Source organism: Aptenodytes patagonicus, chromosome 16 (assembly GCF_965638725.1).
Source record: "Aptenodytes patagonicus chromosome 16, bAptPat1.pri.cur, whole genome shotgun sequence".
NCBI lineage: Eukaryota > Metazoa > Chordata > Aves > Sphenisciformes > Spheniscidae > Aptenodytes > Aptenodytes patagonicus.
The window spans coordinates 7862262-7886501 of NC_134964.1; the positions used below are offsets into that span (position 1 = coordinate 7862262).

The following is a 24240-nucleotide window of genomic DNA, read 5'->3' on the forward strand; positions in this document are numbered from 1 at the left end:
ATTCTCTGTGAGCGGCTCTTTCCCTTGCCCCTTCGCTGCACACATCATCACTAGGGCTGGCTTTAGTGTTCAGAGATCCCCTTCATTGTCTCCCACTCTTCAGTACCTCTTGGAGTTGGAGTTTTGTGTTTATCTCTGGTTCTGATCCAGCCACGGGATTAAACAATGGAAAGCCATAAATAGAAAGAAAGGGCGCCTGATGAGGTTCAAAGGGAGCTCGATCCAGGAGGAATTTAGCAAGACTGTGTGTACGCTCTCACGTTGATGTAGAGATTCTACCTTGGTTGACTTCTTTGTGGTTGCAGTCCATTCTTCATGAGTTTCTGAATTGTTTAGGAGCAGAAGCCAGACCCTGGAAGGACTCTGGAGCAGTTATAAACATAGCAGAAAGAGGCCTTGCCAACTCAGTGGTGAATATTTCAGTATATTAGAAACATGTTTGGGTCCATCTAATCAGTGTTATTTAACCTTTTGGAACAGACCCTGAGCATAGAGAGCTAAACAGTAGGCTGGGTGATTCGTCCAGTCTAGTGTGTTGCTTGCTTCAATCACGCTCTCACCTATGAGGGATTTGGAAAGAAGGAGTTTCAATTGTGTCTGAAAAGGAAGGAAGAAGTGTGAGGATTTGTGGTGGTATTCTTCAGCAGTCCTGTTGTCCGCACTTCTCCCTATGCTGGCTGGAGAGACAGAACTCATTTTACCATTTTACTGGCTACGTCTTAATGTGAAGTTGTGTTGTTGGGCACAGAGCTGAACAGCGGTGGCCTAAGGACTCTCATGATCCAGCATCTCTCTCAGAATCGCAGTCCAGTTCAAACCACTCAGAGGCACTTCTGGAGCCAGCCTCCCTTCCAGTTTGAGAGCAGCTTTGGAAGCAGCTGCAGATTCTGTTGGGGGGGTTCTGCCCTTGTGTTAAACAGCATGTGATTTTGACTGCTGCTTTCAAGCCCTTTGATCTCTGGTGCTTTTGCTGCTGATTGATTACATTTTGTTCCCTCCTCCATTCCTGCCATCCTCCACTCTCCTTGCTCTCAGCAGCAACAGCAGAGCAGGGCTAGCCACATGGCATCTGCTTTTTGTCCCTTTTCAGTCCTGAGGAAAAAACCCAAAACAAAACAAATTATTTTTAAACATCAAAGGTCCATTTTTGTAAAAGAATCTTCCCATTAATGCTTTGCCTGTGTGTGGTTTTTGAAGCTGAAGAGAGAGGCTGGATAAAATCTGTGCCGGCGTCCCTTCGTTTCTTGGGCTAAAGATGGTTTACAGACAGCTGCATGCTGACTTTGATGTCAGAACATTAATTATTAGAAGGTAACTTTACACCAGATTCCCCATGAGATTGGAGCTCCCTGAGGTGGTGGGGAGGAGGTGGGTCTCCAGGGAGAGCTTGCTGCTGTGGAAAGCACAATAGCCACTACTTCACTTAAAATGAAGTAAGTTTTCCTCAGCTTACCTGCTTACTTAGGTCCGAGGTGGTGACCGTAGAGTGAACTGCATTCTTCCTGACACCTGGCTTTATCGCATGGACTGCAGTTACGTAGACTGCCTAGTAGACACTGCTGCGACTAGATGGCTTCAGCCTACTGGTGAAAAGTGCCTAACGTCTCAACTTTGGTAGTAGAAGTAGAGACTTTGAAGAATGAAGGTGACAAACCGTAACGCAGCATCTTTGGCTCCCGAAGGGTATCACTGACAGAAATATGACAGCAAAATGCACAGCTTGCTGTCCTCCAGAGCTACGTAATGGAAGATAGAAACTGCTGTATGGTGGCCATTTATTATTACAGGAGATGGCTACCTTTTGTCACGGTTGCAGAAAACACTAGATGTGTAGTGGACTGGGAAGCAAGTTGGTGTACCTGGTAACCTCCTTTTTGTAAATCACCGCGGGAGGGTAGTTTTCAGGTTCTGTCTGCGCTTTAGGAATATTGGTGACACATTAAAATAAGGCTGTATTGAGAGTACTCAGATTGAGAGATGCCTAATTGGAATAGCTAAGTGAGCAAATGGTAATGGATGAAGAAGGAGGAACAGGATGATGGCTGGACTCTGGGGAAGCAGAATTGGTAGAGCAACAGGAATGGATACCTCTTTCTCTCTGAAGAGTGTTTCTTATGTCTGTAAGGAGGTGAGATGTATGGTTGATTCCACAGGGTGTTAAATACATGGCAGAAGAGATATTATGATATTATTATGATGTAGCAGTCTCTGCATCCTCAGTGGCAAAATGATGATGTCTTTTGGTTGCTAAGCAGTGCTTACTATATACCTTGTGCTGCGCTTCTCTGATCAGACCCTGTTGTGCAATTCTGGAATTGAGTGCAGAAACTCTGAATCAAACCACCTGAATTATGTTTCACAAAAACTCACTCATTACAGCTCTCTCCAGAGGTCTCACTCTGTTATTGGGGGTTAGCTGAAAATTTAATATTAGGGAATTCTTACTCTAATTGTGTATTTTTGCAGTCTTGTTAGACATGCACAGATCTGCTCCTTCTTCTGTACAGAAAAGTATGTTTCTTCATGTTAAATAGTAGCTAAATAATATGTCTTGGTTTGGAAGTTAAGATATTCAGCATTCAGTGTTGGCTGGGCAAATAGATAAAATTACAGACTTAGGAGCTAAAAGGTAGCTGTGTGTCTGTGCCGGGCCAGTACAGGTATCCTGCAGAGAATTGAATGGGGACATCTTGGCTGGATGCAAGTTGGAGGTCAAGGATAGGGCGTTTATGTTTGGGAAGTAGTGGATTTTGTATCACAGCAGGTAGGTAGTTCTGGTAGGCTGGGGAATGGCTCTAGGGGGGAAGTTCCTGACTGCCCATTTGCAGTACTTTGTTGGCAATGGAGACCCATTCGTTTGAACGATGATGTCTGGAAAGCGAAGCTTGAATGACAGTTCTAACATACAGTGGTCTGGAGCAGTGAACACACAGCGAGGAAAAGGGGTGAACACTTAGGGCTTGGATATATGTCTGCCTTCTGCTATCTCCTGATTTCTGATGTCTTGGCTGAAGTCTTTAGCTACTACCATGGTTTGGGCAGTGACTGATGCTTTCCCTGTGGAATCCTGCTACTGTTAGGATTAGCTAAAGTGCTTGCTAGAGCCAATACTAAATGGTAAGTTTAGGATTTGCTAATGCAGACACTGGAATTCTCTCCATCGTATCCCAGCACCCTTCACAACATGCCATAGGATATGCCTGCTCATCAGTCTTTTGTTTTTTGGTTTTATTTGGAAGGAGAAGTCTATTTTCAGTATGTGTGTGTTTAGAATGAAATGAAACTTAAGCCTGCTTGAGGAGACTGAAGTATGCCTGATTATTGGGGAGGCCTGATTAATTCTTCTCTGGCCTCTGACATCGATCTGACCTTACCAGACCAGCTGCTGGCAGCAGCTAGGACCGTTGTGTGACAGGCCCTTTCCCAGAGGGTGGCTCTGCACGCTCAGGATCACTCCTGCAGTGCTGGGCATTCCTCCCCCTGAGCCCCGGGAAAGCTGCAATCAGGCTCCTTCACCCGCTAGTTAGAGCTGACCCTGCTCAACTTTCTAAAAGTAGCCAAGGGTCCCACCCACAGAACCTCGCTCTTTTAATTTCTCAAATTACCCTTTAGTGCCCACAAGCAGAGTGAACATTGCCTTGTAATTTGTGTTGTAGCTTTTGACAATTGAGGGAGACTCCTGTTCCCAAGGGGCCTGTGCCTGGGGGAAGGGAGAATGGATGGAACAGATGGAGGGAGGACATTCGGGCATTAATTAGGATTGGAAAGAGTATATGAGGGAATAAGGGGAGAAGAAACAGGCATCAGGTTTGTTCATAGAGCCTAGAGCTGTGTTAGGCTGGCAGCTGAGTGTAAAGAAATGCTGTATTAGCTATCAAAGTTTTTGTTCTCATGGCGCTCTTCAGTCATGGACTGCTTTCCCACCTGCATCTTCTGTAGCCTGCAGTACACTATTCTGTTTGCTTTCAAGCTTTGTGGGTTTAAACATTTCTATGATTTAAAAAGTTTGAATTGTTTAAGCGCCAATAGGTGTAACTGCCTCTTGTGTATTTGTCTCCGGTAGTGGTTTATATTCACATACTGACACAGCTGCTGCTGTTGATGTGAGGGATAGTAGCCAGTATCTAACCTTTTCTAAATTGGGAGGGATACATAATGTCATCCTCCCTTCAGAGACAGCGAATGCTGTTTGTCTAATAGTTTGGGGGGGGTTTGGGGTTTTGGTTTGGTTTGGGTTTATTGGGAGTTGTGGGTTTTAGTGGTGGTTGGGGTTTTTTTTGACAACTGCAACCACAGTTATAGGCCAGGACACAATTGTGCTGAAAGGTTTGCCATGATGATATCCAACTCCCAGTTCTGGGCTCTGGAGGCAGGGGGAGCAGAGCCGCCAGGCTGTCTGTGCCCTGCTGTGCAGGTGAGAGGGGTATCTTGGCTGTTTGAGGTCTGTGTGCTGCTTGAGTGGCCTATCCTCAGCAGCTGGGGTGTAGGGAAAGTTGCCAATAAATGTATTAAGTACCTTTACTGCAGCTAATGCATACGGTGAACTGCTCCCCTCACATCTGTCTGCTTTGCCTGCAACAAAGGCTGATTTCAGTGCTAAGTACTTTGTAAGTGCAAAATAAAAGGGTTTTCACTGTCTAAGGGAGCTTTCTGCACACCAGAAGCCAGGTTAAAAATTTGAAACGCGTACAATGAAACCCTGCAGTGGCTCAGTTCAGAGAACTCAACAAAACTACCTTACCCCAAAACAAAGGATTGGTCTCTAGAGTAAGAAGAAATGGAGTGAGCCCTGTTTGGGAACTAGTGCCGTTGGTTCTGTGGCAAGAGAATGTGGAGCGAAAAGAACAGAAGATACGATGTGAGCCAGGAGTGCATGGCAGATGAAAAACTTAAAAGGGCAGTTTATAGTCTGTAGTAGGAAGAATAGCACCTGTGTAAGTCGTGTGCTGCCTATAGAATGGTAAGGAAGTGATTACGTACTGAGAGAGGTTTGGGGTAGAGCAGAGAGAGGTAGGTTATGGTTTTGGGATAGGAGTAATTCCTGAGTACTTGCAACAAGCTTGTAACTAGCTAGAAGTGTGGTTCAGCTGCAAAGGTGAAGAGATTCCACAGGCACTCCCTGGAAAGGAGTCATCTCCTTACGTTAGGTGGCTGCTGAGGTTATTACCCTGGGCTTCCTCTACTGACAGTGGAGAGCAGCTAACTGCTAGCATGTGATTCACCTGACAATATAGATTCCTACTGCTTGTTGGGAGGAATTGTGTCCCAAGCTCTATCAACTATAAGAAATGACAACAACACTGACAACCTCTATATCATTAGTCTGATCTTAGTGACGTGAATTCCTCACTAGCAATTGTATTTCAGTTTGCAAATACTGTCCTTTTACTTTTTTCAGGAACCTTATAGCATAAGCAGAGCAATGCATTTAAGACTAATCGAAGCTCATTTTTGTTCTGTAGCTTGTAGAACGAGAGCCACTTGTGTGTCACCTAGACCTACTAGAACCACTTCCTGCTGGCCCAGAAGAGCTTCCTGATGAGTTTTTTGAAGTCACAGTGGATGATGTACGGAAACGTTTGGCACAGCTGCAGAGTGAGAGGCAAGTTCCCTTTCTGCTGGCGACTGAGAATGCTCCATACCCTTTTGTGACACTATGCACCTATAGCTGGCTGTGATCTCTGGGTAAAGAGTTGTAGATAAGTTACTGAGTGTGGTATTAATGAATTAATGATCAGCACTGGAAGTCTCTGCCCTTTATGTCATTTGAGTTCAAGGGCTATGTCATGTTTCTGTGACAGAACCTATGTTTTTGTGTGAATTGGTTGAGCATTTGTGCATGGGATAATGGTTTCACATGGATGTTGAAAATTTCATCGTGAAGTGTCTGTGATGCCTATGTGGTGATAAGTTTATCTGAGAACCTCAAGCTCATCGGGGATTGGCCCTCGCTGAGAAAGGATTAAGAGAAAGATTCCTTCCCGTATTCTGCATTTCAGGGAGTTATTCAAAGCCACTTAACACCCCACCTCTTTTTCTGTCTTTCCTTCTCCCTTCTTCTAAAAGAGAAGCCGCTGCCTTTGTAATTAGATGTGCTCTTATTTGTTAGGGGCCCAAAGCAGTGGTGAGCTCCTGCTATCTGTTTTGATCTGACTTCACATTAACTATTAGGAATTAAATGGCTGGGATTTGTAATTTGTGATGGACAAATATATGAACACAGTGATCCAGCTTCTTAAGAATAACTCCCACTGACTTCAGTAGTAGCTAGTAGCATTTTTAGCCAGTAAGAAACACCTTGTATTTTAAGTAACAGAATTAACCTTTTATTAGACCTCATCAGAAAAGACCAACTTTGAGACATTACCCAAATGGAAATAAAGCAAAATCAAACTTAGCTAATCAAGACATGAGAATATTTGGAACACGCACAAGGAGGGGGAAGAAGTATAGAAAGCTGGACTAACTATGCATCTCACTGTTCAAGTAGCTTGCTGTAAAATCATGAATATTTGACTGTACTTTTATTCCAGATCTGAACTAAAAACTCAGATTAAGATAAACTAGCCTGCCTATCGCAACAGCATTTTGTTGTCTATACGTTCCTTGAAGAAATTAATTTCATGAATGTATTTAGTTTCAAGTGGATCATAACATTCCTTTAAGCATTACAAGCATTCTCCGAGACCGTGGGACAGCCTACTTTACACTGTAACCGAGTCTGAGTTGAACTTTTTACTTAGAGCTGATTTTTTTCCCCACAGGCTGCTGAAATTCACATGAGTATACAGATTGGCTTGAAAATTGCTCTGCTGCTTGTGGGTCTGGAGTATTTAGTGGTACAAATGTAGGATCATTTGGCTGGGGGTTACTGGCATACAGCCCCCTCAAAAAAACCCCTAATTTCCAAATTTGCTGGTGCTTGAAATCCCTTTTCCCCTCACAGCCAGGGATAAAAATAAAGGCAAGTTACACATGAAACTGATACCAGTTGGCTTCTAATCTCAGCTGGTGAACCTTAACAAAAACTGCATACAGTGCAATATTTTAAATGCAATTAGAATTTAATTCTGACTTCATGAAGAGCTGAGAATTGGTATGAATCAGCAATTGGTACACAAAGAAGGAATGGAGCAGGTTAGTTTCATGTTTGCTTTTCAGATTGCTAGTTGGCACTTTCAGAGCATCTTGGAACGTGGTGTACCAGCTGACAGTTCTGGGTACAGTTGGTGAAGTAAGCCTGTAGTTGTTTTGTTCAGCAGCTGTTCCTGAGACACTTTGATTCTTAAAAATCAAAAGAGGTCCTTCAAACTGTATAGATGTAAGAGATTAACTTGCAAATAGTTGTGCAGAATTATATGATCAAATGTTTCACCAAAATCTAGCCTAGTAAATCGGTTATTCAGAATTCAGTGCAAACACGAAAAAGGGACTAAAGCTGAACGTGGGATCTGCTGGATCTAAGGTTATTTTTTTACTTACAGGAAAATATATAATAATTTTCTTGAATTTATTGTTTCATCTTAAATACGGGTAGATTTTTTTTTTTTGCACCCACTACTCCTTTTAAACACCAGTCTACAATGCCAATTCTTGAATGATCTGAAACTTCTCATTTTTGTTTTGTTTCCCTGGTGCTAATTAATATCCATTAATTTCTTGTGCCAGCATTTTTTTTCAGCTTCAGTAGCTCTTCTCCCTCCCTGGAGTAATCACATCCAACTTTAGTCTCTGTTTTATTGGACTGACAAGTCCATCTCTTCTTGACTAGTCTAAGCAAACATTCCCCTGCTCTTCTTAGTATCGGTTCTGGCATCTGCTGTAGTGAACTTACTTTTCTTGTACAAGTTTAAAAATAATTTTATACAGTATTGTTGCTGATGCTCAGTAATTCCATATATGAGATTTTGGAACCACAGGAGGTGGGGAAAATGCTGTGAGGGATACATGGAACAGTTGAGCAATTCTCATCAGCGCTGCTTGGACCTTTCACTTTCTTAATAAAATAAAAATACATCTTAAAATTACAAAAGTGACAGTTTGTCTTCTTCCCATGTATCTAGGAAACGCCTGGAAGAAGCTCCACTGATGACAAAATCATTGAGAGAGGCTCAGCTGAAGGAAAAGTTAGAGCGTTACCCAAAGGTAGCCTTTGTTCTTTTTCCAACCCCTCTGGCTAGTCCAGACTTGGGGATTGAGTAACTTTGGGAATCAATTGTGATCAACCGGATCTTGAGCTTATAGGAAGACTTTTCAAATTCCTGTCCCTGTTAATTGTTTGTGGGACTTGCATAACAGTTGTGCCATGTAAAATCAGCTGGCCTGTAATGATATGGTTGAGTGGCGGGCAATATAGCTCCTTCTATTTTGTTCCAGATGTTTCAAAACCCTTATGTTGTGCACACGGCAGTCTGTACGACTGAGCTTTGCTATCTGCCTCTCCTCTGTAGACTCTTACATTTTGACAGTATCTCATTACAAGTTAAATGATAAGATGTTACAGATTGGAGATATGTTACTCTGTAAATACGATCCTAATGCAGTTTTTGTCTTTGGTGATTTATTGCAAAAAAAAGAAGAGATTAAGTTCCCAAGTTAAGTGCTTTCTGACCAATGCTGGAAACAGAATGGTACGAGTTACTTCAGACGTATGGCGGGAGGATTCCTGCTGCTATGGACCCTTCAAGATACTGATACACTGTCTGTACCTGTGGGTGCAGGTCCGTGGGTGACTTTCTACTTTGTGCATCACTTAGCACAGGGAGCTCCTACTCTCTGAATAAGTGCTGCTGCATTGTACATCGTACTGTTTCTATAGATCAGCTCTCCTACAGCCTTTGAAAGCCAGACAGCTCATGTTCTCTGAGGGAGCTGCACAGTAATTGTTAGCCAATATGCTATTCTACCCCGTAAATATCTCAAATCTCCCCATTTAAAAAAAAAAAAAAACAAACAACAAACTTGCTCACAAATTCTAAGCCAAGGACAGGTGTTACAGAACAGCCATAAACAATTGACCTAATGTGCTTTGCCTCTGACTTAGGTGGTGTTGAGAGTCCATTTTCCAGACCGTCATGTTCTACAGGGGTTCTTCCGTCCTAGTGAAACTGGTAAGAGCAATCTCCACTTCAGTCTGTGCAGCTGCAGCTAACCTCTCATCATTGATCAGTTGCATGACAAAAGAGAGTGGCTCTGGACGGACCTTTCTGCTGTCCAGGGGAGTAATACTGCTCTGAAAAAGCAGCAGTAGCTAGCTACGCTGTCCTTACAGGGCCCCTGAACTGGATGAGAAAAGGGTCTGTGGTTAGGGTTAGGTTTCCAGGGAATTTATTAATTCTCTGGAAATTAGAGAATTTATTTCCAGGACTACTTGATGGCAAAATATTTGTGCTCAGGAAACTGTCCCACTTGATATCCCGTTGTTTGTGTCCAAATGGTATGTTACTGAGATGAGTTTGGACGCTTCCTCTATGTTAAAGCTTAAAAAGTTTTTGGGAAAAAACAACAAAACCCCCCAATCCAAAACAAAACCAAAAACCCAGGAAGAATAAAAAGCTGTAATAAGAATAACAGGGGATGAACATTTCTGCCTCCGTCAGTTCATAAAAGGCGGTCAGACCATACACCAAGTAGCTCTTACTGTTGTTAATTGAGACCCTTTTATTCTCAGCTGGCAATGATAGTTACCCACACAATTTTTTTGACACTTTTGTATGGAACAAGAACTAATAACTAGTTACCAGCGTCTCACCTGGCTGGTCTCTGCAAATCTTGCAGCTGCTATTGGATTTCCTAGGAAGAACTTCACTGACATCCTGAGATTTTGCTAAGGGACCAGCACGTCTAAGTGGTTTTTTTTGTGGTTTTTTGTTTTTTGATATTTGTAATAGTAACAGTGTTCTTTTGAGGAAAAGGCAATCTACAGACGTTGTAGAGGGCAGTTCTGCTGGTACAGGTCAGCCTTTTTGCCCAGCATCTGAAGAAACAAATGTAATTCAGCAAACCTTTCTCTCCTTTTTTTCACAGTTGGCATTTTGAGAGACTTTGTAAGAAGCCACCTTGCAGATGCAGACTTGCCATTTTACTTGTGTGAGTGTGCTGTTGGTAATATTTGGCCTTACTTTACAAAGCCTGTTCTTAGCTGTGGTGCATATGGGGTCTTGTGGTGCCATGAGGTATGACCTGGGGAGGAATTCCTTCCCTAAATAGAGCCTCAGAGCGCAAAGAAGGCGTAACCTGCTCACTTAGCCACATTATGCTTCTGCCTAATAAGAAGCCTATGTGGGCAGTGTGAATGTGTCACTCCTTAAAGAGCAGTAATCCCTCCCATACCTGCTGTATTTATTGTTTTGGTTGCTGGGTGGTCCTGTTTTGTAACTTGTTTTTTAACTTCAGTTATTGCACCTCCCAGAATCATCTTGAACGATGAAAGTTTGACACTGTTTGAGGTAAGGACTCACATGTGTGCTCTGTGATTCTCTCTGACTTACTGCTCCCCTTCACCCCACCATATGCTTTGCTTTACTTTTAAAAGAAGCTGTATAATGTGATATAAGCTGTAGACTTCTGCTTAGCCAGGACTAACGGAACCAGGTGTTTTGGAGCACAAGCTCTTCACCAGAAGAGGTCCACCTTGTGCAACAATATGCAGTGGCATATTGTGGCAGGGTTGGGGGGGGTCGCATTGTTTCATACATACACTCAGTGCCTTATGGGGTCTGAACTGTATTTAACCTTGAAACATTATTGCAAGAGCTGAGCTAACGCGAGTTTGCTATATCTGTAGTTGGACTAGTATAGTAGGAGATGTGACACTGGATTTGGATAGGTAACTGTTTTCAATTTCTACAGCAGGAGCTAGAGGCCACAGTAGACAAAAATCTGACCTTTTTGATAATCGTTATGTGAGAATTTGTTTTAAGCCAGCTTGTACATTGAGGGATATGTACTCTTTGTGTGTAACTTTTCTCAAAGACTGAAATTTAGTTTTTCAAATCCAGATTCCTGGAGGTTTTTTGCAAATGTCAAATAAGGTGGTCTTGAAGTCTCTGGCCGGAGACTCTTGGCTGTGTAAATCACACATGTGTTAAGAGACTGATCGAGTGATTTTGCCAGTGACTTTGCCCCAAACTCACCATGTTTAAATCGTGCTGTCATTCAGGGAGAGGGATAGAGAAAGGGACCTTTCAGGCAGCATGGTGAATTAGGTAGGGATTAGCATGCCTCTGAAGTTGTTTGTAATGGAGCTTTCCAAATTCCACAACTTCCTGACCAGGCCGTGTGGAAGAGATACACGTGCAGCTGCTTTTAGACTATTGAATGTTCTGGGAAGCACAGTGTGGATCTCTGCGTTCACAGTGGGAAGACTCTCCCCTTCCTAATACCTTGTTAAGAATTCTTTGCTGAAATTTGAAGTTTTGGGAGTGCTTTTGTTGATGTTGGAGTTCCTTGTATTGTCACCATGCCTGTGACGGGTTTAGCTTCCTAGGGAGTCCTGAGCCTCTCGGGGATCACAGCCCTGTTTGGTTCTGTGGTTCAGGAATTGCTATGCACTAGCTCTCGGCCTCCACCCAGCTTCACAGCCTGAGGACTGCTCTGTTTCTATCAGCCTTCCTACTCTCTGCTGTGCATGGCTCTGCTTCTCCCACCGACAGGGATGGGACAGTGTGTGTGTTGGTAAGACATAATGTCATCGGGGGTGGGGAGAACAATGATTTTTCTTTTCAAAGCCATTTTGTGTATTTTAATTAATAATGAAAATACCAGTGGAAAGCGCTTTGTGTCTTTGAGCCAGGAGGTTTTGCCATTTGGGCATGAAGGCAGTTCTCCCAGCTTCCTCTGACTTGTGCCATCTCACCCACATCTGCCACCCAAAACACTGTCTCGAGGCACACATGGTAACCATGATGGGAAATGCAAAGGACAAATCTTGTCTTCAGATTTCTGAGAAATCCCACAAAGAGGAAACTGGCTATGGTTGCATTGCTAGTGATATATTTGGAAAACATTCAGAGGAACAGCAGATAATAAAAAAAGTTCTGCACTTGTTAGCAGTTCTGAGGCAAGGGAAGCAGCCGTAGAGCCGTGACTAGTACGGACTGGTCTGACATGGCACATGAACACTACTCTCAGCCTTTCTCTGTCTCTCTTCCCCCCCCCCCTTCCTCTTTTTTTTTTTTCCCCCCCTTTCTTTTTTTCGGTCCTAAGCTGTCATGTCTGAGCACATCCCTCACCTAGAGTTCCTTTACACATATTTCTAACATGCTTTTTGGAAAGCTTTTTTCATCATTCCAAAGCATGGTCTCTCTGCAGCTCTCACCAACAGAGATCTCCTGCGTAAAATGGGTGTTTTTCTGTCTTTTTCTAAGATTTGGTTGGGATGTGTTCCCAGATTTGCTGTCTCAGCCTTCAGACTTGTGTCTCTACAAAATATACTGCTTGCTTTTCAGTGTCTCTGTAGGAAGTGATATTCTCCCCCACCTTGCATGCCACGTTTTCCTCTAGAATCTCATGGACTTCAAGTTTTGGCACTATTTATTTTTTCTTTAAGATGGGCTTTTTTTTGCTTTAAGTACATCCTAGATGCTGAAGACTCAAAATCTGCCTCTTTAATGAACCTTTTTCCTATTCTCAGTTCATTTTTCCTTGGAAGTTTTGTTGCTCCTTCGAATCCAAGGTACTTGCCTTTCTGACGCTGCTTTCTTCCATTGTTTTCTGTCATTGTTGGAAAATACCCTGTCTGCTGACGTGCCTGTCCTTATGTGCTGGTTTTGGCTGAGATAGAGTTAATTTTCTTCACAGTAGCTGGTATGGGGCTATGTTTTGGATTTGTGCTGGGAACAGTGTTGATAACACAGGGATCTTTTAGTTATTGCTGAGCAGTGCTGACACAGAGTCAAGGCCTTTTCTGCTTCTCATCCCACCAGCGAGCTGGGGGTGCACAAGAAGCTGGGAGAGGGGACACAGCCGGGACAGCTGGCCCCAACTGACCCAAGGGATATTCCATACCATATGACGTCATGCTCAGTACATAAAGCTGGGGGAAGAAGAAGGAAGGGGGGGATGTTTGGAGTGATGGCGTTTGTCTTCCCAAGTCACCGTTAGGCGTGATGGAGCCCTGCTTTCCTGGGGATGGCTGAACACCTGCCTGCCGGTGGGAAGGAGTGAATGGATTCCTTGTTTTGCTTTGCTTGCGTCTGTGGCTTTTGCTTTACCTATTAAACTGTCTTTATCTCAGCCCACGAGTTTTCTCACTTTTATCCTTCCGATTCTCTCTCCCTTCCCTCGGGGGGGGAGTGAGCGAGCGGCTGTGTGGGGCTTAGTTGCCAGCTGGGGTTAAACCACAGCACTTTACCATCTTGAAGTCTCCTGTGACCATTCTCTTCCTCTTTTCTAGTTAGCTTCTAAATCCTTTGCATTCCATACTCATTCCACAAAGAAAATGAGGTTTCTCTGGCTTTTCAGTAAACTTGAATGCAGCATCCTCTTTGCTGGCCTATATCTGCCTCCTATTCATCCAGCCGCTGATGTTGTCTCCGGTCTCTGTTGTTAGCTTTGGTCTATCTTTTAAATAAAGTTCAAAATCCTCTGCTTACCTATGTTTATCCCCTGCCTGCCTCTCCCCCCCGCAGCACTGTTCTTTTGTTTTCTCTTTTTCAGCATACATCTAATGTTTCTCTGGATGTCTTCTGAAACATAACTTGTTCAGTGAAACACCACAGAAATAATTACATCTCTCTGTCTTTGAATCAGAAACTTATGGCAGGAATTTTGTTTAATTTGCTGTGTTAAAGCCTTTGTTCCGTACCTGGCACCATTACTTGTGCTTGTTACATGTGTGGCAATTTCCCAGCTTCCTAGTTGTGACATTTACTGTGGAATTCATTCCTCGCGGCAGCTCCCTGAAACATATAAAAATGTGTTAAATTAGTGCTCTGTAAAGACTTAGCGGTGCCTTACAGCACGGTCTTTTAGAATCCCTTAGAAATCACAACTTGATGAAGAACCTGGTCAATTTTAGTGTCAAGCATCTTCAGTTTGTAGTGGCTTTCCTGAGATTGAAGTGCTTTCTCTGTCACATGGCAAAGGTGCAAAGCCTTGGTGTTAGTACAAAACTGTGACTGTTCAAGATACGGTGCTCAAAAGCTGAAAATTCTCCTGCAAATTGACTGTTTTAAGGAATGATTTTCCTCATTTCTCACTTCCTCTGTGTCAACATAAAAGAATAACATCTAATTAAGATAAAGGGTGGCAAATCCAAAGTTCATTTAAGATTTTTTTTTTTTGCATGCAACATGTAATCACAGTGTAGTCTAATTAAACTGTAATTAGGAAGTGGTTGTGTTGAGAATTTGGGTATAATTAAAGAAAAATGGATTTTTAAGCATAATCTAAGTATACAGAATCATTACAATTTGCAAAATGTGGAAAGCAAGTAAAAATCTCATGCTTAAAATCTTTTTAGGGATTGTAACGTGACATTACGAAGAGATTATCATCACATTACTTAACAGTTGCGTGACTTGGCATTTTCTTCTTAACCAGCTGGCTCAGTGTAGGTAAATGTAGTGATGCATGTGCAGGGAAAAATAATTTGAACTTCATATGCATCTCAGTGAGCTCTTGGGTTGATTGTTACTGCTCTGGAACAAAGACTTAAGGTGATGAATTCATCAGCTCATTACTGAATAGTAGTCAAACCCAAAACAACCTCCATCCCAAAATCCAAAGTATTCAGAACAAAATAGATAACAAAATAAAGAACATCACTGTGTCATTGTATGAAACCAGGGTTTGCTCGCATCTTGGATAATGTGTGCAGATCTGGTCTCTCACCTTAAAAAGGAACTGGTAAAGGTGCAGAGAAGGGGAATGAGGATCATCAGAGGTCTGGAATGGCTCCTGCATAAAGAAAGACTAAGTAGGCTAGGACTTGTCAGTCTGCAAAAGACGTGACTGGGAAAGAAATAACATATCAAGGAGAAGCTGGAAGGGGTTGATTTCTTACTCTCTCCAGTGCAAGAGTGAGTGGCATCAAGTGAGGCGAGTAGGAGCTGGAATAGACGGAAGAAGGTAGTTGTTCATGCAACAGAAAACTGAAGTGTGGCATTCCTTGTCACAGGGTGCTATATACTAAAAGTATATACTGGTTCAAGAGAAATTTGGACAAGTTCAAGGAAGATACCTACTAAGAGTCTCTCAATACATAGAAACCATCTCAGGAAGCTTCTGAACTGAAAATCATTGCTAGCTAATAGTATTAGGGGAAAGTATCACGTATAAGCAAAGAGCAAGGATACTCTTTTTCTGTGCATCTGATTTTTGTTCACTGTTAGAGACGGGATACTGGCTGGACTGAATGGACCTGCATACAGTTGTTCTTATGTCCTTGTGTATTGCTGGAGGTGGACTGACCAGGCTACCTTGGCAACCTGACCCAACAGCAATTCCTATATTGACTCAGCTAACCCTGTAGATTGAATAATAATGGACTGATACGCATGAAACAGTACACAAAATTTCATGTATAGCAGAGGATTTAAACTGGTATATGTGACTTGTTTCTTTGAATATCCTGGAATAATTAAGCCTTTGTAGCTTTACTGCCTGTTAGGTGTTTAAGGTTTTTTTTTTTCAGCTTTATGATTTCATTAATAGAACTATTTTGTATATAATTCTCCCAATTTTAAGGGAAAAAAAGAAAAAAAGATACAGACTGTGTGAGCCTTGGAGTTCTGGAGAAAACAGTTGATAATATCAGTGGAATTTGTTAGATTTTCCTTTACTATGTGACATCCTGTGTAGCATTTCATGTCTGGAAAAAAAGACACAAAGTATAAGCAACTTGTTTATGAGATGGTGTGTTCTTCTATACAGTGCAAGTGATGATGTGACACATACAGGTAATGAAAGATGAGTATGTGAAACAATAAGGGCATTGCAAACTCCTTCTAACCAGGTGTCCTGTAGAAGCTTTTCTTTTCTGCATACTAATTTTTATTATTTCTCGAGACATTTCTGCTGAAAACCCTAAGGTGGATGTTTTTTCATTTTAAAGGAACTTTATCTGAGTAATTTAGACAGTGGATGCATAGCTGCTGGTTACAGCTGGGTCAGCTGAAGACTGCTGCCCCAGTTATTCTCACATCTGTCACCTGGGCTACTATTTATTTCATTCTACATGAGTTGGATAAATATAAACAGTTTAAATAACGGACATTTGCAGGCTCAGGTCTCTTGGCTGAAGTGGATTAGAGTCTCATAACATGCAAATCCAAGTGGTTGTTAATATCTTGCAATGGGTGGTAGTGATGGGCTGAAGAAAGTAACCTTTTCAGGGGTATGGTTTTAGCTGGAAGGGGATGCGTGCCTGCAACATTGTGAAAGTAAAGGTTTTGCTCACGTCGCTCACACTCTACAAGAGTTTGCTGATGCAGTTATGACAATGGACCCAAGCAAACTTTTTCTGCAGGAGACCTTGCTAAAGTTCATGGTGAGTTTAAAGAACTCACTTTTGAGTTTTGTATTTTTTCTCCTTCTGCAGTTGAGTATATAAACTTTGCAAACTTTATACTTGTAGTGAAGCCTGTACCCGTAGCCCACCTGGTGCAGAAACCTCAGATGGTTGGAAATGTGTATGCAGCTATAGGTATTTAACTTTCTATTTTTTTCACCATGCACATTCAGTGTGACATTTCAAAATGCTATTGTTTTCAAAAGTTTATCCCTGGAATTAGGAAAGCCCATCCAGTTCATCACAGCTGACTTGCAAAAATGAGTTAATGGTGAAAGGAGCAGGCCAGAGCATTTTGTAATCAAGTTTTTTTTCTTAAAAAAAAAAAAAAAGTGTGTTAATCAAATTATATTCAGGGAGGCTTTAGCCTTGACTGCAGGGCCTTAGGGCATTGGAAATGAGTGCATGATTTGACCCAAATGCTTGAGGCTAGCAACACTGCTCTAATGAGGTGAGCAGAGTAGAGATTTAGCAATAAGGGAAGACGTGTCACTGGATAGGCAAGAAACAGCAGAGGAATCGATTTGTTTGAGGAGCAAAGAAATTAATGTATGTTCAGGGTGAGGTGTGAGAAGGGAGAAGGCTGAGGCAACTTGGAAGAATAAAACGGGATGAAGAGAGGGAGCAGAAAGAAACGTGTGCCTGGACAGGGTTGGTTTCCACTGTCTATTTAGAGTTTTAGATTTTGGAGCAATGGGTTCTGCGCTGCCAGGAATGTGTGCTGGGGGAAGGGCACACAAGCATGTGCGTTAAAGCCTTGAAGTTGTTTGATGCAGCTGGGTATAAAATGGCCATTTTGTAAAACGGGTTTGCAGACTGGAAGAGCTGTGTTTAATGCCAGCGGCCCTGTAGCCTGTGTCCCTTGCCGGGGGCCCTTCAGCCCTTTCAGGTCATGGTCTGTTATGGCAGGAATGATTCCGTGTGTTTATAAACATTTTATTTGGATGAAGCATCAAACAGGAAGAAACAATTCCTGCTGAGAACTTGTCATACCATTCTGGTTACCCGTACTGCTTGTCAGAGACCACAGTGCTCTAACTTACTAGGATGGTGCCTTATCCCAGTTTAGGTCGGCTGATTCTGGATGAAGCTTTGCTCCCCGTTACCAGTGTAAATCCTTTTTCATCTTTAACTTTCGCCTTGAATCAGTGAAGGCCCCACGCCGTAATGTCTTCTGCTTGGATAGGCTCTCCCTTCTGCTGCTGCAGATCTGAGTGCTTGGCAGGGGCTGAAGGGGGCTTTCTTCTCTGGAAAGAAATGGGTGCGGAAGTTGCTCTGGCTTTCGTGTCCCTGGCAACTGTGTTATTGTTGGATGCCCTTTTTATAGGCGGCTGTTACTAATCGGGCTGCTTTGCCTGAGCCTCAGTGCTCTCAGTAAAAATGACACTGGCCCAGACCAGGAGCGAGAGAGGTGGTATTTCTGGTGTTGGGCCAGGTGGGGCAGCGCTGGGGACAGGACTTGCTCACTGCTCACTTGCTCTCTAGTATTGCCTTCCAAACTATGAAATCTTCATTCTGGGAAGAAGTTTGTGCGGGTCAGTATCCACACTCGCTGCAGGGCTGAGGGCTGCAGAGCAGGCTGTGGCGCCTGGTCCTGCACTGGGTGGGGTTAGGCTCTGTATGGGTGGGTTAGGTGAAGACTTTGCCCCTTTCAGGCATCGTGTGGTCTGTGGAAGGGAAACCTTTTGTACTTTAGTCAGAGCTCCCGTTCCGTTCCCATTATCTGGAAGGAAAGAGATGAAAAGACAGAGCTGCTCTGTAAAGATAGAAGGCATGTGGTTAAGGTATTTCGTAAAATGTGTGGCTTTTGGGCTGGGGGAAGAGGAGCTTTTATGTTAAGGTGACCTTGCAGTACTCAGCATCTCCGTAGTGTGAGAGCTCGTTCTGGAATAATGCTGTGTTTTGGTACATAGGATGCAAACGTGAATGAAGTGCTGTGGAGCGTGCGGTTCTTCCGGACGTTGTAGGGAAAAGGGAGCACGGGTAAAGTAACTGAACACCTAATTTCTCAAGCTTTTCTGTGGTATCTTTTTTTTGGAAGATGTGTGAAAGGTTGGGGAGGGAGGATGTCTTTATCAGTAGTACAGCTTTTTAAGGTTGTCAGGTTCTATCATGTAACCGCTAAAATTCACAGCTTTCGCTTCGGGTGCTCTATGTCAGTAGTGCTAGCAATAGCCTGCTGGAATGCTTTGCACCTGATGTGGTTCCCTTGCAAAGATGCCTGCACATAACCTGATATTTGATTTTAATGGGATATTTCTTAGATGACTAGAAACCTACGTTTCTCTTCAAAACAGGTCTTCCAAAGCAGGTACTACCATGTTGTATCTAGCCATTCTGGATTTTTTCAACATCTAACTTTCATATTATGAGGCTGTTCACTCTTTTGTACACATCTTACCTAAGCAGAAGATAACATACCAAAATAGAGGTAGACTGTAGGAGCTTCGTAGAACACCTCTGGAGTGTATATTCATTTCAGGAATGAAGTGACTTTCAGAGGAAGCAAAGGCGATCATAAGGAAAATTGCACTGAAATCTAATTATCTCAGTCATAACTGTGAGCTATAATTGAAATTGTATGAGCCTTAGAATTCCTGACTTTCAAACATGAGATTTTGTCTAATTACCCTGTTCCATAAATGGTTTTCCATTTTTTTTTAACATAGTTTATTCTCCTTTTGCTCTCAGGGACTTCTTAGATTCTTGTTCCCCAAATAGGATCCTTAAACTCTTGAGAAACAGAAAATGAGAAATAGTTAAGAAAACCAAAGAGTAAAGGAGTAGAGTTTGGCTTATGGCTTCTGCACAGTCCATTCTTGGTTTTCTAGGTTGCCTCATGTCTCAAAATATTTTCAAAATACATGATGCTGTTATGTCTAAACATAAGTGGGCTGTTATTATTACTTTTAAGTAGGACGGTGGCAAAAAAAAAGCATCCAATTACTTATTCTCTTCAGTTTAGTCATAGGCTACTTAATTGCCTTCTGTTTTCTTTTCTTTGAGAAATGCCTTGGTACATAGCGAATTCTAGCAGCATCCTCCAAGGGTATGGGAATTCTCTTGATGAACTTCAAAAGGATTTTCTAGAAACTTACAGTCTTTGATGAGACTGTCAGAGGCAGAGCCTGCTTGAGCCCAAGCACAGAGTGTTCTGGACGTTGACCGCTGCCAGCCTGGATGTTTTAGGAACTTATTGTCATGGAGACTGCATGATTTCTGATGGTATCGCAACCCCACCCTCCGCTAGGGTAGAGTTGCTGCTTCTGTGATGTGACTGGGAGTTGGTGGTTTGGGATTGCTTGTCCAATGTCAGACATGAATCACGGAGTTGCACCTAGCTTTCCCAGGTCTTAAGTTAGCAGTAGGTTATCCTCCACTCTATAGACTGCCTTGGTGCTGTCTGTAAGAAGTAGCGGATGGTGTCTGAGGCAGTAATGTGAGCACATTTGAGCATTCAAATATTTATAAATGACTGAAATTTGTGCTGAAGCCAATAACAGGAGTCACTGCAGATGGTGGAGTACCATATTATCAACACTTCTGCTCTCTCTCCACCCTCTCACTCCATTCAAGCTGATAAGATTGGAATCACATTCATTAAATCTGATTGCTTACAATGAAGGGAGAACCTTTAGGCTGCGAGCAAAACTGGGAAAAAAGACAAATATTGTCAACTTGTTTGCCAAGATACTTGGGCTGAAAGAACTGTCTGAAGTGAATTCTCCAAAAATATGTGTGTATTTACAGTATAGTGAGCACACAGATTGGCAGCAACGTGGAGTTTTTGGAACCCATAAAGACTTCAAGGCATTGCTTTGATTTTTTGTTATTGCTGTTTTTGCTGGCTGCCTTATCCTCATGTCCCTTGAAGTGTTTTATAATGTTCTGCTCTCCAGAACTGATCAACTGCAGGCTTCCCTTTTGTAGCACTTGGCTTTGGGTTCCTTATAGCTCTAGTTGCTTGTTTGTGTTTTTCTAGGCTAGCTGAGCTTTTCAGAGTTGCTTCTTCCCTTCTTTTCTCCTCCCAGAAACGGGCACTTGTGTAGTGCCTATCTGGGGTGCATTAGTGGAAAAAATCATTGATTGCTGAGTTAATACTAGGAAAGAGTTAGCAGAAGCTAAGAATACCAGGCACGGGAAAAGTCAAGGCAGCAAAGAGGGCAGAAGGCCATCATCTGTCTTCGGAGGAGCTAAAGGAGTCCACAGGCTTCCACATAAATATTTAGATCGTCTAATCAGATCTTAGAGTGCACCGAGTGTTTCCTCTGGCATGTACCGTGGGGCAGAAATCCAGAGGAGCTGTTTGTTCCTTTCTTTGCCTTTGGTTCTGTTTCCATATCCTATTTGTTAATGCCAGTTCGGGCAATACATCTGGCACGCTTGTTCAGTGAAGCCGACTACAAATTGAGCAGTGTGAAGCCTTCTCTGCTTTTGACAAGAGTCTGAATGCAATTTCAGAAAAAAAAAAACTTCATCAGAGTCAGTCCGTTGGAGGTATTTCCAGTGGCAGCCCTTGCAGTTATTCCGCTCATTAGCAAAGAAAATGGCAATTAATAACGAAATTCATCCAGCCCAGAAGATGGCATTCGTGTTCCTGTATGAAGTCTTAGCCCTTTACTTACCTGTTTGGGATTTTCTCATCTGACTAGATTTTGGTAGCAATCTTACCTCCTGTTTGTTTTGCGAGGTCTGTTAACTGTGCTTGCAAAGGCTGTCCATGCTTGCTGCCTATGCTGACTTCGAGTGAGGTTAGGCACTTCAGTCCGGCTGAGGGCCTGCCTTGTATGACTGAGTTTAGAGTGGAAATTCTGCCAAAAATGTTCTCTCTCCTACTGTCAGTTTCGGAGGCCAGATCTTTCTGATCTCGGCTCAAGGGCTCAATGAATGCTCTTTATACCTGGATTCCTTCTTAAGTAGCCTTCTCAAAATAGTGCTTTCAAATCTTATCTTTGCCTTATGAATTTTAAAGGTCCCCTGCTCTAGCTGGATCAGACCTCCTCCGCATCGGCTGCAGAATATCCATCTTCTTTGGCAGTTGCAGTCCACATTGAGCAGCTTTGTTCTCAGGTTATAAACACGAACCACTTAGTCAGTTTGCCCCTTTCACCATGACTGTAGTGTTTATTTCTGTTTCAGCGATGCTTTGCAGTCTTGCTGGAGAAGCTTTTGATCCACCGGCTTTCCGGTTGAATTTTCCAAGAGCTAGTTTATGTGTTTGGGGTGTGTGTACTATGCAGTATTTCATGTTGGTAGCTTGGGTTTCTCCTTCCATGCGCGTGTTCCTTTGAAGTGCTTATTTTCTTATTCATCTTTTAACATCAAACTAACAGCAGACCTGTGGCACTCTAATCTTTTCAGATCATGTAACGGAAAGAATGCTTCTCATTCTGGCAGCTGCAAGTTCCCCTTAGACAGCACTCTCTGCCTGGTCTGAAAGCATCACTCTTGTCAGTGAACAGAATAACTGCATGGTAATAATGTACGTATTTTGCAATACTCTGTTGTAGGATTTTTTGAATGTGTATGTCTGGAGATACTTAGTGAAGGAGGAAGTATTGAGACGTTATTTGGAGAGGGTTCTGCCTGAAATCTTTTCTGTGCTCTAGAGAACAAGTTACTAAAACATGCAGTAAAACAAAGCAGAAATGTTTTTCTTGTGTATCACAGCTGGATTCACAGGGGAATGTTGTTCTAGATATTTTTATCATGGAATGCAAGATGCAGTAGCCCCAGTATACCACTCTACAGCCAGGATGCCCTGCTGTCATAAACCACGCTCACCACTATGGTGTCTGAGTAACTGCGTGTCTGAAATAAAACTTTTAGTTACTTAGCTACACAGTTTCAGACTAAATGTGGCTTTATGAGTAACAGGCTGGTCTTCAGATTTCAGAAATGGAAAGCGTTCATTTAAACTTCTGCAACTGTAACTAAGTAAATTGATGAAGCTGTGTTATTTAGATCTTTTTAAAATCTGAGGAGTTTGGAATGATGCTCCTTAAATGGGGAGGACAGTAAGCAGGACACTGGCTTCCTCCACTTCTTGCCTCATCAGTGACTTTCTGATCCTTTCAGAAGAAAGCTGTCCTGTGATTAAGGCCTTGGATGGGACTCTGGAGACTTACATACTTAGTTCTCGTTTCTGCTACTGCCATCCTGTGTGACCTTGAATAAGTTATTTAATCTCTTTAGGCCTCAGTTTTTCATCTGTACCAAAAAAAAGGCCAACAAACCAAAAACCCCAAAACATCATACTTTCTTACATTTTTATTTATATTGCATGTTGCTGCTCGTTACATATATGTAATTGCACAATGGGACACCGTTTTCAATTGGATTTCTAGGTGCTGTTGCAATAAAAATAAGAATCTAACTGTATCTTGTAAATATGCCTTGCACAGTGTGATTTGAACATTATAATTCGATAGATTAACAGCATCTATTTTCCCAGTCAGAATGGCATTGTATCTTTGGCTGGAAATCAAAGCAGCAAGGAAGAGAAATGCTGGATATCTGAGTATAGTAACTAGCTTTTGACTCATTCATATGGTAGTAATTCTTTGCATATAACTGAATGGAGTTTTTTTAATATTTGTTTCAAGCAGCCTGTGATTCTTTTGGTCAATCTGACAGGCTCAGTGTGACTCTGAGAGATTTCTAAATCTGTTTTGTTTCACAGATATTCTTATAAGAATCCTACGCAGTGAGGTTAAGAACTGCAGAGTTGTTGTTCTAGAGACATTGATATATGCCTTAGAACAACTGCAAATGAGGAAATACCAGCTGACTTGAGAATATAGTTTTCAGGTAATGGTCTGCTCAGTATTTGATCCTTGCGTTCTCAGCAGTGTTAAGAGAATACTAAAGGCTCCATCTTTGAGTTTGACTGTTTTCCTGGACTGCAGCTACTAAAGCCTTCTCATCTTTATGCCAAGACATTCCTTGGCCAGTGGGATCATTCCACTGGCTGCTTTTTTTTTTTCTGTGAAATTGGTGCTGATTTAAATAATTTTGTGTTACAAAAAAATCTCAGACAGCATTATGTCCTGCCAGTGACTGGCTGGAGAATTCCTGGGGTGATCAGTGAGATGTAGCTAGCTGCCTTCCGTACTGAACCATCAGCAAATGCTGAAATTGGGATGGTACCTGAGAATTCTGCACAAAGGAAGCTAGGCAAAGGGTTGTATGAATGAGCCAACAGTCTATCTGAATTGAAGAAAAAGAACTTATTGGATGTAAATTTGACAAGAGGGGGCTCTGTGTTGGCTGACCCCTAGGAAGGGATAGGGATGCAGGGAAATGAGCCATGGGAAGGAGGTTGCATTCTGTATACTTGTGAGCTGCTGTCTAGTTCCTTTAAGTTTCTTCAATTAAAAGATTTTGAACTGAAACATTTGGACTGATGTTTTGCCAGCAGTGGGAAATGGTTGTGGAGGTGGATCCTGAGACTTAGAACTATGGTTATTTGTCAACCTGTGAGTAAATAGGGTAGAGGTTTCTATTGGGGCACATTCTGTCTGTCTGTTTGCGTGGTTGAGTGTGCCTGTCTAGCTCTTAGTCTGTGTTTCTCTCTCTCTTTTTCTCTTTGTGCCTCATGCAGGCCCTGCCATGAATTTTCTCTGACCCCTTGGGGCCATTCCCACATGAAGCTTTGATGTGTGTGCCCAGAGCTTGATTGACAAGGAAGTTTCGGTGGCGGCAGCAGGGAAACGAAGAGAAAAGGG

The 24240-nt window shown here is 42.5% G+C and overlaps 1 protein-coding gene and 1 long non-coding RNA gene across 2 annotated transcripts in view; both read left to right on the plus strand.

The window, feature by feature from the left end:
• The window catches only part of ASPSCR1 (ASPSCR1 tether for SLC2A4, UBX domain containing), a 49277-nt gene that overhangs the window by 17718 nt on the left and 7319 nt on the right, over nucleotides 1-24240 (plus strand). The window contains 5 exon segments of the mRNA XM_076353905.1: nucleotides 5463-5602; nucleotides 8064-8145; nucleotides 9044-9110; nucleotides 10027-10089; nucleotides 10396-10448. Coding sequence (XP_076210020.1) covers nucleotides 5463-5602; nucleotides 8064-8145; nucleotides 9044-9110; nucleotides 10027-10089; nucleotides 10396-10448 — 405 coding nt within the window.
• On the plus strand, nucleotides 17839-22228 carry LOC143167956 (uncharacterized). Its single transcript, XR_012996635.1, has 3 exons — nucleotides 17839-18048; nucleotides 18427-18496; nucleotides 21875-22228. It is a non-coding gene; the product is annotated as an uncharacterized LOC143167956 (long non-coding RNA).